This window comes from Sus scrofa, chromosome 9 (genome assembly GCF_054392235.1).
Source record: "Sus scrofa isolate SSC_HxYL_T2T_F1_AM1 chromosome 9, Sscrofa_HxYL_maternal_Yorkshire_Landrace_v2.0, whole genome shotgun sequence".
NCBI lineage: Eukaryota > Metazoa > Chordata > Mammalia > Artiodactyla > Suidae > Sus > Sus scrofa.
Genome location: NC_139391.1, coordinates 37,928,301 through 37,943,011, shown reverse-complemented (window position 1 = coordinate 37,943,011; position 14,711 = coordinate 37,928,301). Strand labels below are relative to the sequence as shown.

Below are 14,711 nucleotides of genomic sequence, written 5' to 3'. Positions count from 1 at the left end.
GATTTCCTCCTAACCCTCAACTTCTGGGTCCTGCAGAGCTTATTCATTTTCAGGTTTCCACCTAAAGTGACCCCTTTTGTGAAGCCTTCTTTGATGCCTCTCTGCAAGCTATTTCTCATTGCATTTTCTGTATACCTGTGCTACAGTGTCTATCAATTCTCTGAGTTAATGTATGTGGTTATTTCCACACACACACACTCCCTTGAATGGTAAGGGCTTGATATTCTCAGCTTTATATTCTTATCACAGTTCCTGAATTATAGCAATGATTTTTAGATGAATGACTGACTTGGGATTAAAGGAAAAAGCCCCTGAACTCAATTTTATTTTTCTTCTATAAGAGAAAAGGGGATGCTATATAACCTTTTCATGGTACTTCATGGGAAGCTGAGAAAACAGGAGCCCAACTTTCTGACCCCTCTATGAATCTGAGTTCAGAAGGTGTTCTGGGCTCGAGGAACCTGAATTCACTGCAGCCTGTAACTCTTCCCTGATTTCTGACAAGTGAACGTGGAGGTGGAACACATGATGCTCACTCATTATTCCTTCAACCCACATCTTCATATCAATGTGTCTTAACTTCTGCCTCATCCAAAACTCCGCAGCCCCACTTACATAGACTTGCAGGGGAAAGGCATCTATGTACACGATACCAATTAACCTCTGCAAATGTCTCCTTTCTTAGAAATTTTATCAAAGAAAAAGGTTTAATTGTGTGGTTAATATGAAACAATTTTGTAGCAGTCACAATCTCTGGGACTTTAAATTATGTTTGTATGTTTTGAGAGGGCATCATCTTTGACTACTTTTATTCCAATAAAGTCATCAATAGAAACAGAAAATAGATTCATCACACAACATGAAATGTTTCAAAAGATATGAAAAGGATAATTTCCTTGCCCCACGGCAAGTCAACACAAGGAGACTACAGAAAGCTATGAATAGATTATGAGAAATCTTTCTAAAGAGGACAAATCCATTTGGCATGCTTTCAGGAAAGTCTCTGGTATAGACTAGGGAAAGCGAGACAGCCTGGTGTAGCAGAAAGAAAACAAGCTAAAGACTCTGGAGGATCAGTTTTCAAATCTCAATCCAGCCAATATATAGGACTTCCTGGATCAATTTTACTGGGAAGAATAGGTTCTGGGTTATGGTCTGACAGGCAAAGGAATAAAGATAAGGAACACTGAATCTCTGTTTAGTTATAAAGGAGAATTTAAAAATTCCAGAGATATGGGAGTTCCCATTGTGGCGCAGTGGTTAACAAATCCGACTAGGGACCATGAGGTTGCGGGTTCGGTCCCTGCCCTTGCTCAGTGGGTTAATGATCCGGCGTTGCCGTGAGCTGTGGTGTAGGTGGCAGACAAGGCTCGGATCCCGCATTGCTGTGGCTCTGGCGTAGGCCGGTGGCTACAGCTACAGCTCCGGTTCGACCCCTAGCCTGGGAACCTCCATGTGCCGCGGGAGTAGCCCAAGAAATAGCAAAAAGACAAAAAAAAAAAAAAAAAATTCCAGAGATAGAATGACAAACTTTTTGCGTAAGTATATGTATATAAAAATATAATATGTATATGTATATATAAATAGTATATGAACTATTTATATCAGAATTACTAAAGGTAGTGGGAGTTTTTACTACTCTCCAGAGCTGCCATAACACAGTACCACAAACTGAGTAGCTTAAAACAATAGAAATATATTTTCTCACAGCCTGGAGGCTAGAAGTCTGACATCAAGGTTTTGGAAAAAAAAAAAGGGAGTTCCCATTGTGGCTCAGAGGTTAATGAACCCAACTAGCATCGATGAGAATGCCAGTTCAATCCCTGGCCTTGCTCAGTGGGTTAGAGATCCAGTATTGCCATGAACTGGAGTGCAGGCTGACAGCTAGAGCTCCAATTTTACCCCTGGCATGGGAACCTCCACATGCTGTGGGTGAGGCCCTAAAAAGACAAAAAAAAAAAAAAAAAAAAAAAAAAAAAAAAAAGATAAATAACATTTAATTCATTTTCTTAAAAAAATCAAAATTAATGCAAAACAGTCATTGATGAACAAAATAGCAAAAATTTAAATAAAGACAGGATCAGTATTACTGATGGTTTTCCTTTTGCCTCCAGCCCTAATGTGGCTTGGCACTGCACTGGTGGCAGCATGGGCCACTGAGAAAGGCTGCCCTCTAGATAGTTAAGGGCATTAATGTCTGATAAAGATGCTGTCTTGTAATGCCCCAGTGTCCCCCGATGTCCAGTAGAATTCTACCGTGCACATCTGCCTCATCATAGTGGTATTTAGGGAAATCGAGGGAAGGGAGATTAGTCTACTTTTAGGTCACAGTAAACAAGTAAGAGAAGATCTTCCTAGGAGTGAGATGTGAGGGAAATGATGTATTAAAGGGAAAGAAGAAATCAGCCTGAGAGGTGACTAGTCAAAATTCAGGTACCTCAAGAAAAACAAACCTGTCAATGTCAGGGGGGAGGGGGCGGGGGTGATGGGCAGACACTAATTCTCCCCTTCTGTGTTAGATATTAGCCATCTACTTTTGTCATTGAAGGTAAGACAACCCTAAAAGGCTAGAAACACTTGGCAACTCTAAGTGAGTTGAATTTCACATGGTATGAGGTTTGGGCATTATATTTGTAGTTAACTGTCCTATCAAGACCCTAAAGCTGTGACCTTTGGAGGTAGACGGGTTAGTGTGAATCAGCTGAGCAGGAGAACCTCTCAGAGAGGGTCCCAGCCAGGGGGTCTTGGGAGTCTGGAATCTTAATGTGCTCTTTAGGTAGACACTGAAGTCGACATTCAAATGTCATAATTGAAAAACCAACGTGAATTTCCCTCCTGAGGTCCCGAGGGGGATCCAGTGGGGCTTGACCCTGGGAGCTGGTTCTGATTTTGTTTCCCACACACTACCTGCCATTCAGTCACAGATCTTGCACATCTGGAGCTGGGTGGTCTTTCAGTTACCACCACTATACTTCTTACATTTCCAGTGGCCTCTTTTTTTCATAAATGAAATATAATAGGAGGTGTCTATGAAAACTCTCTTCTTGGCTTCTCCTTGATTTTCTGACAACTGTGTTTCATAGTTCCAAGAAGTTAAGTTACATTCTTTCTGGATACTTCTTTGTAACAGTCAGGTTACCTAAACTGTACATATGAGAGAATTGGTCCTTAGCAGAATGTTACAGATAAGAAAGATGCCAAGGTAACGAAAGAGTTATTTTAAATCAAGAAGTCAGAAGGTGGGGTAGGAGAAGGCCCTAAAGAGAAGGTCTTTATGCAGATTTAGGGTCTTTCAAGGTTGCTATGCCTGGAGATGATATTATAACTCAGGAAATGTTGAAGGGGGGACGTATAATATTCTCTTGTTTAACATCCTTTATTCCAATTCTATTAATACTTCATTGCATCACTTTTCCTTGACAAATTCGCAAATAATTTAAATATTAAAATATATTGAAAATTAAAATTGAGTAAAAAGAAAGCAATAAAAATGTAAGAAAATAAGACATTGATTATGTCTAGAAGTAACCCCTCTCATTATTAATGATACAGTAGAGGAGGCAGAACATTGAAATGCAGCCAGTCAAACCTGGGGTCAAATTCTGTGATTTTTTTTTTTTTTTTTTTTTTTTTTTAGAGCTGCACCTGCAGCATACAGAAGTTCCCAGGCTAGGGGTCAAATCAGAGCTGCAGCTGCAGGCCATGCCATGGCCACAACCACATTGGCTCCTTAACCCACTGAGCAAGGCCAGGGATCGAACCTATATCCTCACGGACAATATGTCAGGTTCTTAATTTGCTGAGTCACAACAGGAACTCCAAATTCTGTGATCTTAAGCAAAGATCTTAACCCATTAGTTGTCTTTTTCATAATATGGCAGCTCTAATACCCTCTTCATGGGACTGAGCTGAGGGACAAATTGGGATGCCCTTTATAATGTGCCTAGTGCAGGGCCTGTAGGTTCCTCTCCCCTGCAGACTCCAGGCAACTGCTTCACTGGTCTTCCCCCTTAATAACTGGCTCTTCACATATGCTTAGGCCTCAACTGAAAAAAAGACCTATCTTTAACCAGACCCTTCCATTTGTATTGCAGAGAAGCTGATACGGTTCTCTGGAGCCTAAGTGCTTCTCCACAGAGAGAGGGTGCTAGCAGCAGAGTGAGGGGTCAGAACAGGCCGGAGAACTGGATGCAGTATTGAAGAGATAAGGGATCTTGGCCCAGAGAGGGTACTAGAGGAGGTAGCATTTCTCTTTCCAAAGAAGGAACCAGGGAAACCAGATTTATGCAAGCCCTCCAAGACACTAGTAACTTAGGAAAATCTTACTCTTTCCAAGAAATTTGGAGATGATATATAAATTACTTATCTTACAGAGTAATTTTGATGGTTGAAATATATAATGCATATGACCATAATGTTTGACATATAAATGTGTATTGGTTAGAGTACATTTTGGCAGCTACAAAAAAGTGAATTAAGCAAGATAGAAGACAGTCTTGAATAGATATTTGTTAAATAGATAATTGGCTTTAGACACTATTTCTGCCCACATTGCTAGATGTTCTCCATAGTCCTCCTCCATCTCCTTCAACTTACACATTTATTCTTCATTCAGTCCACTTCTACAAACATTAAGTGGATGTTTATAAGATTAAATGATAGGGATACAGAAATAAATATAAGCTAATTATACACATAACATTACATATATATATATATTATAAATATATAATGTTATTCCACATATTATAACAAAAAAACACACCATTCTCAAGAACAGAAGACTATTCCATTGCAAACCAATGAACTATTAGAAAATTTTTTTCTGAAAGGGAGTTAGACAATGGATTTGTGCTACATAAATTTTAGCTGTCTAGTTGTCAGGGAGTTGCTGTAGTGGCTCAGCGGGTTAAGAACTGACTAGTATCCATGAGGATGCAGGTTCGATCTTTGGCCTTGATCAGTGGGTTAAGAATCTTGTGTTGCCATGAGCTGTGCTGTAGGTTTCAGACGTGGCTCAGATCCTGTGCTGCTGTGGCTGTGGCATAGGCTGGCAGCTGCAGCTCCGATTCAACCCCTAGCCTGGGAACTTCCATATGCCACAGCCCTAAAAAGCAAAACAAACAAACAAACCCCAAAAAACCCCAAAAAGCAAGTCCCCCACACAAAAAAATTTAGCTGTCCAAACGCTATGAGGAGATCCTAAAGGAAATGTACTGTGCTGCTACCAGGGACAAAGTCCTATTAAAAATGGGCTGCCCCTTTGGGATCTACCAACTGGATCACACAGTAAAAGCAAAGTGATAATCCATCATTGGTGTCTCCACTTACCAGCAACATCACACTCTTTATATAATCATCTGTGACTGGAATCTCATAGCATTTTTCTTACTCAGTTGAATGCTCCCATAATTTCACTGGACTGGCTGATATATTTTTGTCTGTGACCCGGGGGAATGACTGACACAGAGCAACATCAGCCTGGAAGCCCAACAAGAGCAGTTCAAATATTAGGTTAATCCGGTGTTACTAAGGCTCACCCTCATGAACTCTAGAATTACAGAGCAAGAAGCAGTCTTATTATTAACTAAACACTGTCCCATTCACACCTTGCATAAATTGGGCTGGCTCAGAGCTGGTGCAAAGGTAATTTTGTCCATTTCATTTTTCCTCTCTAGTATCTAACACAGTGCCATGTACAACCAGGTGCTTGATAAAGCTGTTGGTCTCATCGGGTGAATGAAGTCTGGTTTACGGCATTCTAGAAATAAAGATGTGACTTAGATCACATAAACTGACCAATATACAATCTCATTATCCAGCTGTTGTGTAATCTTTGTTTACCTGGTTCATAGTCATTCCTTAACCTTTTCTATGTCATTATTTCATTTTTCCTCACTCCTCCACAGATAATGGGTTGGGAGCAAGCTTCCCACTGAGCATGGCTCTGTAAAGGGCTCTGCTTCTGCCAAGCCTAAGAATAGGAAATTCCCCTCGGGGTTTTGTGAAGTTCTTACTTCTGGGTTCTCACCTCTGTGGAGGTTGCTGCTGTGGTGCAAAGGTATGATCTGCTTCCTTGTTCTTTGATTTTCAGGACCTTCCAGAGCCCTAGCTCTCAATCCTATAAGACTTACTGCCTGGAATATGTTGAAACACATATTTTACCATATTTACTGAGATGGAGTTCCACACATAATTTTTAAAAAATCAATAATATGCTCTAGCTAAAAATAAGTAAGAGGAGAAATGAAAGTAAATACATTCAAACAAATTTATTATAAATAATATAAATTTCAACGTATCTGTGAGGAAATGACTACGCTAGCAAACAAAACGAAGTAGTCAGATGAAGAATTGTTGTGACTACAATAGCTACAAGTGTACTTTGATACAAGTTGGTTACACTGGTTGCTCAAATACCGTGAGTGACATTGTCATCAGTGACATTTTTCTCAAATAATGAAAACCTCTTGGTACAGGTCCAAATAAAACAAATTTTTTTTTTGGTCTTTTGTCTTTTTTTTTTTTTTTTTTAGGGCCGCACCCATGGCATATGGAGGTTCCCAGGCTAGGGGTCTAATTGGAGCTGCAGCTGCCGGCCTACTCCAGGGCCACAGCAGTGCCAGATCTGAGCCATGTCTCTGACCTACACCACAGCTCACGGCAACGCCAGACCCTTAACCCACTGAGTGAGGCCAGGGATCAAACACGAAACCTCATGGTTCCTTTGTTGGATTTGTTTCCACTGCACCATGACGGGAACTCCTGAATAAAACAAATTATAGTCTTCCATCAATGCAGTTGCATTCCTGGAAATTCAGTGCATACTGAAATGAAGCTGTGCAAAAGATATTTTGAATTTATATGTAATACAGAGTTAGATTCTCAACTCGGAAAATTATCAGTGGTTTTCTTTACTTACATGAATATCAAAAAGGATATTCAAAAGGCATGGAAATGGGACAGTTGGGAGATGGGACCATTCCTTGTTGTATAGTACTGTTCTATGACTCGTAGACCATATAGCATCCCTAATCTAAATGCTTTTAGGGCTTCGTAATAACTGTGTTAACCAAAACATCTCCCTAAGTTTCCCAGACTTATCCCTTTGAGAACTCCTGATGTAACAGAGGCAAACAATTAAAATAGTCAAAAATGAAGAAGCAGACAATAACCCTGGGAAGATGACAGGAGGAGCAGCACCACTTTAGAATCTCTCTAAATTCACTCATAAAAGGAGACAGAGCTGCTAAAAGAGACAATACAGGTAAAGAACAACTATAGACTCATGTCCAAAGCACTGAGGAGAAAATTTAATTAGACTCCTACTGACTAAACATGGGCAATTTGAGCATCAGTAAAGATAAGAATTATCATTTATTGAAGCCCATCGAATACAGTTAAATCCATGAGTTCACAAAGATATTTTAAAAAACCATGCCCACTGATCACTGATCATACTCTCATTGTTGGGAGATGGCAATGAACCAAATTATTTTGAAATCTCACAAATTAGGTAAAGGATTCTACTATTTCCTTTAGCACTAATTTACCACATGAATGAACATTTGATGAAATATCTTTTTTTGTAGATGTTTTCAACTCAAAAAAAAAGGGTTGTGAAATTTCATTACCATTTGCAACCTCTACTTAATAGACCTAGATATTGATCATTAATATTTGCTAACAACTTCAAAATAGAGATTATGCATTTCCAAGTAGGGGGTCAAAGAACAACCTATGAAACAGCCTTGCCAAAAACCAGATCTGAATTTGATCAAATCTCTATATCCAACTATCAACTTAAATACCAAGGAGAGAGAAGCACATTGCAATGAACAACATGATGGGAATGAATGAGCAAAATACAAAATATAGACAATTCTACAGAAAAATGTGTTTTCTTTAACAATAAATTACAAGGAAAATAAAGAGCTAGAAGGAGAATTCATAGGTTAAAAGAGACTTAAAAGACAGATCACCAATCTCTAAAAGTTTTACTTGGATATATTTGCAAGAAACAACCACCACAATAACAACTTTTTTAAAAAAGCATTGATATTTATGACTGGAGATTTGAGCTCTGATGTTTTAGTATTATTAGAAATTATTATTACTACATTTTACACGTGATAATAGTATTGTGGTTATATATTTTAAAATACATTGTCTCAGAAATTCATACTAAAATATTTGAAATAGTATGACGTCTAGAGTTTTCAGGAAAATAATACAGAAGAGGGGTAGTAAGTGAGGATAGGGAGGACCCCAGACCCTGTCTGGGGCATATATTGATAATTGATGGGGCTGAATTACAGCTTCAAGAATTTCATCATGTTATTCTTTTTATGCACATTTAAAGTGTTCTATAATATCACAAATACAAAGAACATTTCAATTTTTATTTTTTGTTTTCTTTTTTTTGCTTTTTAGGGCTGTACCCACAGCGTATAGAAGTTCCCAGCCTAGGGGTCAAATCAGAGCTACAGCTGCCAGCCTACACCTCAGCCACAGCAGTGCAGGACCCAAGCCATGTCTGCCACCTACACCACAGTTCATGGCAACCGTGGATCCTTAACCCACTGAGTGAGGCTGGGGATCAAACCCACATCCTCATGGATCCTAGTCTAGTTCTTTACCACTGAGCCACCATGGGAACTCATCAAAAATTTTTTTTAAAAAAACCAGAAATTTCAGAAAGATAGTGGTTGAAATTGTTACCACTCTAGCTAGACAGGCACGGTAACATACACACTTCCTAAGTTCCCGAGTCTCTCTCTCCTTACCAGATCCTGTTCTGTATCCATTTTCTTCCCGGGGTCTCTTTCTCCTTTTCCCCTCTTAAATGATATTCTTTTGCACTCTGTTATGTCTATCTTATTCTTCCCCTACTTCTCTATCTCCTTTTCTATTTCTTCTGCATTGTGCTCTCTTTTCCTTTCTCTCCTTGACCCTTTTTCTTGACCCCTCTAACAATGGGCCATGACATTGAACTGAAATTGTTGTTCATTTTGAAATGGTGAAAGCAATGAATTAACGGGGTACACTTTTGCTCTTGTTTGAGAAGTAGGTGAACTGAAGGCTTTCCTCGTGGGGAAGGTGCCACTTCTTACTCAGACTGCACTGTGGAAAAGTTGAAATCCAACCCGAAATTACTCCAGCTTCCTCTGAGCCTACAGTAGCTGAGATGAGGCGCATCCCCGTCTATGGGGTCTCATGAGAGAGAGGAAAGATCTAGAAGTACTAAATCTTCCCAACAAGAGCTGTCTTGGTTGTGCAGACCTCTGTCCTGACTATCCACCAGGAAATAGAGTTTCTCTGGGGGCTGGTATGGGGTGTGTTTCTGACGCCTCCCTGTCAGCATCATGGTTGATCACTGTTGATAAACAGCCAAACCATCAAGAAGGTTCCTTCTTTTTCTGCTTTCCGTCTATTCACATGAAGTCAGTTGAAAGCTGCCCTTGATCAAAGGCTGCTGGCAGAAAACTACAGGACTTTTATTATTTATTATTTATAGAGCATCACAAGTGTTACACAGTGATTCGCAGAACATAAAACACCACAGAAAGGATCCGTGCCGTGAGGAGGTGACAATGTAAATGAAATGTAAACATCACTGTGGACAACAGTAAAACCCCTTGGAGGCAGAAATATAGGCCCTTCTTTACCTTGGGGGGATCCTGGCCAGGAGTAGATTCTAAAGGGAACATACCTGGAGAAAATCCATTGCGGAACGCCAATAAACATATATTCCAGGGACCGTGGAGGGTTTAATGCTCCGTGGACCTATAAAATCAATGCAAATGAGGATGAAATGATTTCTCACTAAATTATCAAAGGCTTAAAAAACTGATAACATATAATTCTTGTGAAGGTGCTGAAAGAGTGTCGTCATCATTCATTTCTGGCGGTATTATCAATTGGTAGAACACTTTAGGAGGGCAATTTAGTATTGTGTATCTGTTAGGATTCTTATGTAAGACTTTAATCTTTTTGCTGTATTTATAACTTTAACATATTGCAGAAGGCAATTTAGTACCAGTCAGCCTTTATGCACAACACAGCAGTGAACATCCTGTATTCCTGTGATCAAGTGCATTTCTTCTTTCTGCTATGCCTTGCTTCAAATTTATTCTAGCCTCCATGAGCTTTTTCTTCACCCCAAGTTTCTTGTAACACCCAGTATCTCCCTCTATCCAGAGGCATAGAAGTGTTTTTGTGCTTTGAACCTTGTTACTTCAATTTCTAGGATCATACTCTAAAGAAATTAAACGAAGCTAAGAAAAAATAATCTGTGTAGGTAAAGATATTCATAGCACTATTTATAGTATGAAAATAGAAATAACCTAACCAGTAACAAGTGGAAAATTCAATAAGTAATTATGACATATTCACTGGATATAGTATTTGTATAGTCCTTAAATAATAACTTTGTAGATTATATAGTAATATAAAAAACTTAGACCATAATAACAGAGAAACACAAACTATAACATTAAATATCTAATGTTACTGTAGCCAACTTGGAAAAAAATAGGCCAGAGAAAAAAGGGAAAAGTCAGTATACTAACCTGCGAAATGTGGTCAGAGTAGGGAGGTAAGGTTATAGATGATTTATTTTGGTTTCTCCATTATTTGATATTTCTTGATATGCTAATATGTGGGTTTTAGCTGATACATTTTGAAATGAAGAAAATAAAGGAAATATAATTGACAGGATAGGCATTGTGTGTCATCTTTTGTGTAAATCTCTACCTATGGTGCAAAACTAATAAATCTTGAAAATTGGCCAGAAAAAAACTATTCCAAGGCTTTCTGGACAACTATGCATAGAAGGACTACTTGTAAAACCCTAGGGAGCAGACTTCTCTAGGGAAGGAATTTGATTTGTCCTATATTATATTCACCTTAAAATTGGTACCAGAAATTAAAAAAAAAAAAATGCCCATCCCAAAATAGCTACCTTGTGGTTTTATGTGTGGTAACTGTATCATCAAAAATCTGTAGTACCAAAAAGTCCCATATAGAGAGACTTTTGCGTTTAATGATACAAGTGATGACAGAAATAAGAAGGAAGTAGTGTAATGGAATTTCTAGAAGAAAGTCAAGAAACAATCAAGATGAAAAACATATGTAGTGAAGCTTGACCCAAACATTCTCCTATTAAGCTCCCAGGATTTGAGGAGGTATTGCTCAGACTCTGCATGGCTAATCAATACTGGTCAATGATGATTCTATTTTGGTGAAAACAGCACTGCATGTTTCTATTTACTCTTCTGACATTTAAGAACATGTGGGCCTCTTCTGAAGTGCTGTGTCCTGCACAGAATATGAATTTTGGAGACAGACCTCAGCTCAAATCTCAGTATCACTACCACATACTGGCGCTGTAATCTTGGGCAGGTCAATGTGTACGTAACATGGTGACACACAACAGGTAAAAACAGCCCCCAGCTGGCTGCAGGCATCAGGGCAATGGCTTTACAAGCACTTTCTACTGAGGGTGAATCCCCTGCAGTGAGGTAGGCAGCTTCCTGGTCTCTCACACTGTCACTTTAGAAGTGACAAGAACCACCACTTGGTGGGAGCAAATGTGGTTAGTATGAGGTTGCAAGGGAATCTCCCCAGTGTCTCAGCAAGGACATCTCCATTGCTCTGCTCTGGACAGGCAGTTACCCCTCCTCCTGCCCCAGCTTCACTCCATTCTCAGCATCTTCTGACCTTGCATCCTTCTTTACATTTTCTTTTTCTTTTTTTTTTTTTTTTTTTTTTTGTCTTTTTGTCTTTGTTGTTGTTGTTGCTATTTCTTGGGCCGCTCCCGCGGCATATGGAGGTTCCCAGGCTAGGGGTTGAATCGGAGCTGTAGCCACCGGTCTACGCCAGAGCCACAGCAAGGCGGGATCCGAGCCGCGTCTGCAACCTACACCACAGCTCACGGCAACGCCGGATCGTTAACCCACTGAGCAAGGGCAGGGACCGAACTCGCAACCTCATGGTTCCTAGTGAGATTCGTTAACCACTGCGCCACGACGGGAACTCCGGCATGTCCATTTTTGAGTGAATCAGTATTTCATACAGTCTGCCTGTGATTTGTAAATCAGTTAATTCATTTGTGTTGAGGATCTTCTCACTATGAATTTTATCTCTTTTCTAGCTTGAGGTTCCTCAAAATTTGAATGGAAAAAAAAGTCGTATTAGGATTTTCCTTTTACTTGCAAGACCCAGAAAAAGCCAAGATAAATTTTCCTGTGACTAGGAAGTAAACTTTTATTTCAGGAGAAATTACTTTACATCTAAATTAGATTGTAGCTCCAGAAATCTTGTCTCAGGTGTGATAAGCCATAAATAATTACCAATTTCGTGTTGGTGAAATTAAAAACTATGAAAAGCTATTCGAAGCAATTTACAACTTGACAGAGGAAAGAGATTCTGTTTAAAGGGTAGTGAATTTTTCCTCCACTTAGTTTAAACAAAGGCTCAGAGAGGATGAGAACTGGAAGAAAACAAAATAAAATTTTGTTCTCTTTTCCCCAGAACTTTAATATTCAGGTGGAAAGTATGCTTTTTTCCCCTCAGGTGAAAAACCAGTTCCCACATCCTTTCAAGTATTTTCTCTTCCTTTGATTGCTTTCAGGAACATTCGAAGGTCATTTTCTCTGGATTTCTGTTTCCTAATTTTTCTTATTTTGCTTTGTGCTTTGACGTGAGTGCTAAACTACAGTATCTTTGGAGAAAAGCATCTTAAGGCTCATTGCAGGTTCTGCTCCATAGTAAATGTTCCTTTCTGGAGCGGGCAAACTGTTATCTCCACTCAAATGCTAAACTTCCGTCACAAGCCATCCGTGCACATGGATGCCAGGCGCAGCTGGGCAGTGCCTCGCAATGAGCCATGTGGATCGGATATTTGCCCCGAAGGAGACATTTATTTATCTATCGCCTCTCCTGCCCACACTGGATCACCAGCCAGCCTAGCCTCCCAGACTCTATGGAGACTCTCACCAGAGGGGCAAGCAAACCATTTTGCCCAGTCTTTTACTCCAGTCTGCTCTTGCTGTTGGCATTTCTTCCATTCTTAATTACCACACTTGTCACCTAGACCCTGGTAGGATGAATGGTGCAACCAATTTCATGCTGCAAAACCATTTTCTCAGCAAACACCCTTTGGAGACATCAGAAGTACAAAGAAGAAAAAGGAGAAACATCAGCTAAGGGCAGGAGAGGAAAGGGCATCTTGAGATGAGTGAGGTAGGCCCTGCTAGGTCTTTCCTTGGGTCATGGAATCTTCCTGGGGAACTTAGATCCAAGAGCCTCTATACCCTGAAAGCTTCTGTGTCAGCATGAAGGTGTCCCATGTGACTACCTGGGAGTCTTGGTCTAGTTTTGCAGAGATCTGCTATTAAATTTATTAAAGCAGGTCAAAATGGCATGGCAGTCAATGTTGGCGAAAGAAAAATATAACATCCAAGTTTTAGTTGTCCATATGCTACTTATCTCTATTATACATTATTATGTATATTTATTAAAATATAGTTGATTACAATATAGTGTTAGTTTCAAGCGTACAGCAAAATGATCAATTATATATATATATTTCAGATTCTTTTCCATTATAGTTTATTACAAGATATTTAATACAGTTCCCTGTGCTATACAGTAAATCTTTGTTGCTTATCTGTTTTATATATAGCAGTATATATCTGTTAATCCAACATTCCTAATCTATCTCTCCCCCACCTCTTTTCCTATTTGGTAATCCTAAATTATTTTCTATGTCTTTGAGTCTATTTCTGTTTTGTAAATAAATTCATTTGTATTATTTCTTTTAAATTACACATATAAATAATATCATATATTTATCTTTATATATCTTAACCTCCAGTTGCAACCATATTGCTGCAAATGGCATCATTTCATTTATTTTCATGGCTGAGTAATATTCCATTGTATATATGTACCACATCTTAATTCATTCATCTGTTGTTGGACATTTAGATTGCTTCTATGTCTTGACTACTGAAAATATTATTCCATATTTTTATTTTTGCTGAGCCTTGCTTTCCTTTTATCTATTCTAATTCCATATCCCTCCCTATTTTGTTCACTTCAAATAACCTTTTTTTTTTTGTCTTTTTAAGGCCATACCCATGGCATGTGGAGGTTCCCAAGCTAGGGGTCAAATCAGAGCTGTAGCCACTGGCCTACACCACAGCCACAGCAACACCAGATCTAAGCCAAATCTGCGACCTATACCACAGCTCATGGCAATGCCAGATCCTTAACCCACTGAGCAAGGCCAGGCATCAAACCTGTGTCCTCATGAATGCTAGATTCATTTCTGCTGAGACACACTGGGGACTCCCCACCTCAAGAAACTATTGTTAAAAATCCCCAAACACACATAGCAACAGAATGCCTGGGTTTACTTGTCTGAGACTTTGTTTTTAAATTTATTTTTTAGATTTTTAGAGCAGTTTTAGGTTCACAGCAAAATAAAGAGGAAGGTACAGAGATTTCCCATAGGCCTTCTGTTCCCACACTTGCAATGACTCCCCAGTTATCAGCATCTTCCATTAGAGTGGTACATTTATTACAACTGATGAACTTAAATTGACCTCTTAATCACCCAAAGTCCATACTTCACATTACTGTACTCTTGGTATTGCACATTCCCTGGGTTTGGGCAAACATGCAATGACATGTATTCATTGTTC

General features: G+C 39.2%; 1 protein-coding gene across 15 annotated transcripts in view; it reads right to left on the bottom strand.

The window, feature by feature from the left end:
* LOC100511522 (uncharacterized) overlaps nucleotides 1-14,711 on the bottom strand; it is a 680,138-nt gene that overhangs the window by 163,696 nt on the left and 501,731 nt on the right. For all 15 annotated transcript variants that reach the window (XR_014815191.1, XR_014815193.1, XR_014815195.1 and 12 more), the window contains one exon: nucleotides 9,713-9,786. Coding sequence is in view for 2 of the 15 variants with exons in the window: in XM_084975968.1 (XP_084832094.1) it covers nucleotides 9,713-9,786 (74 nt within the window). In the remaining 13 variants the exon portion in view is untranslated. The remainder of the gene's footprint in view (nucleotides 1-9,712; nucleotides 9,787-14,711) is intronic.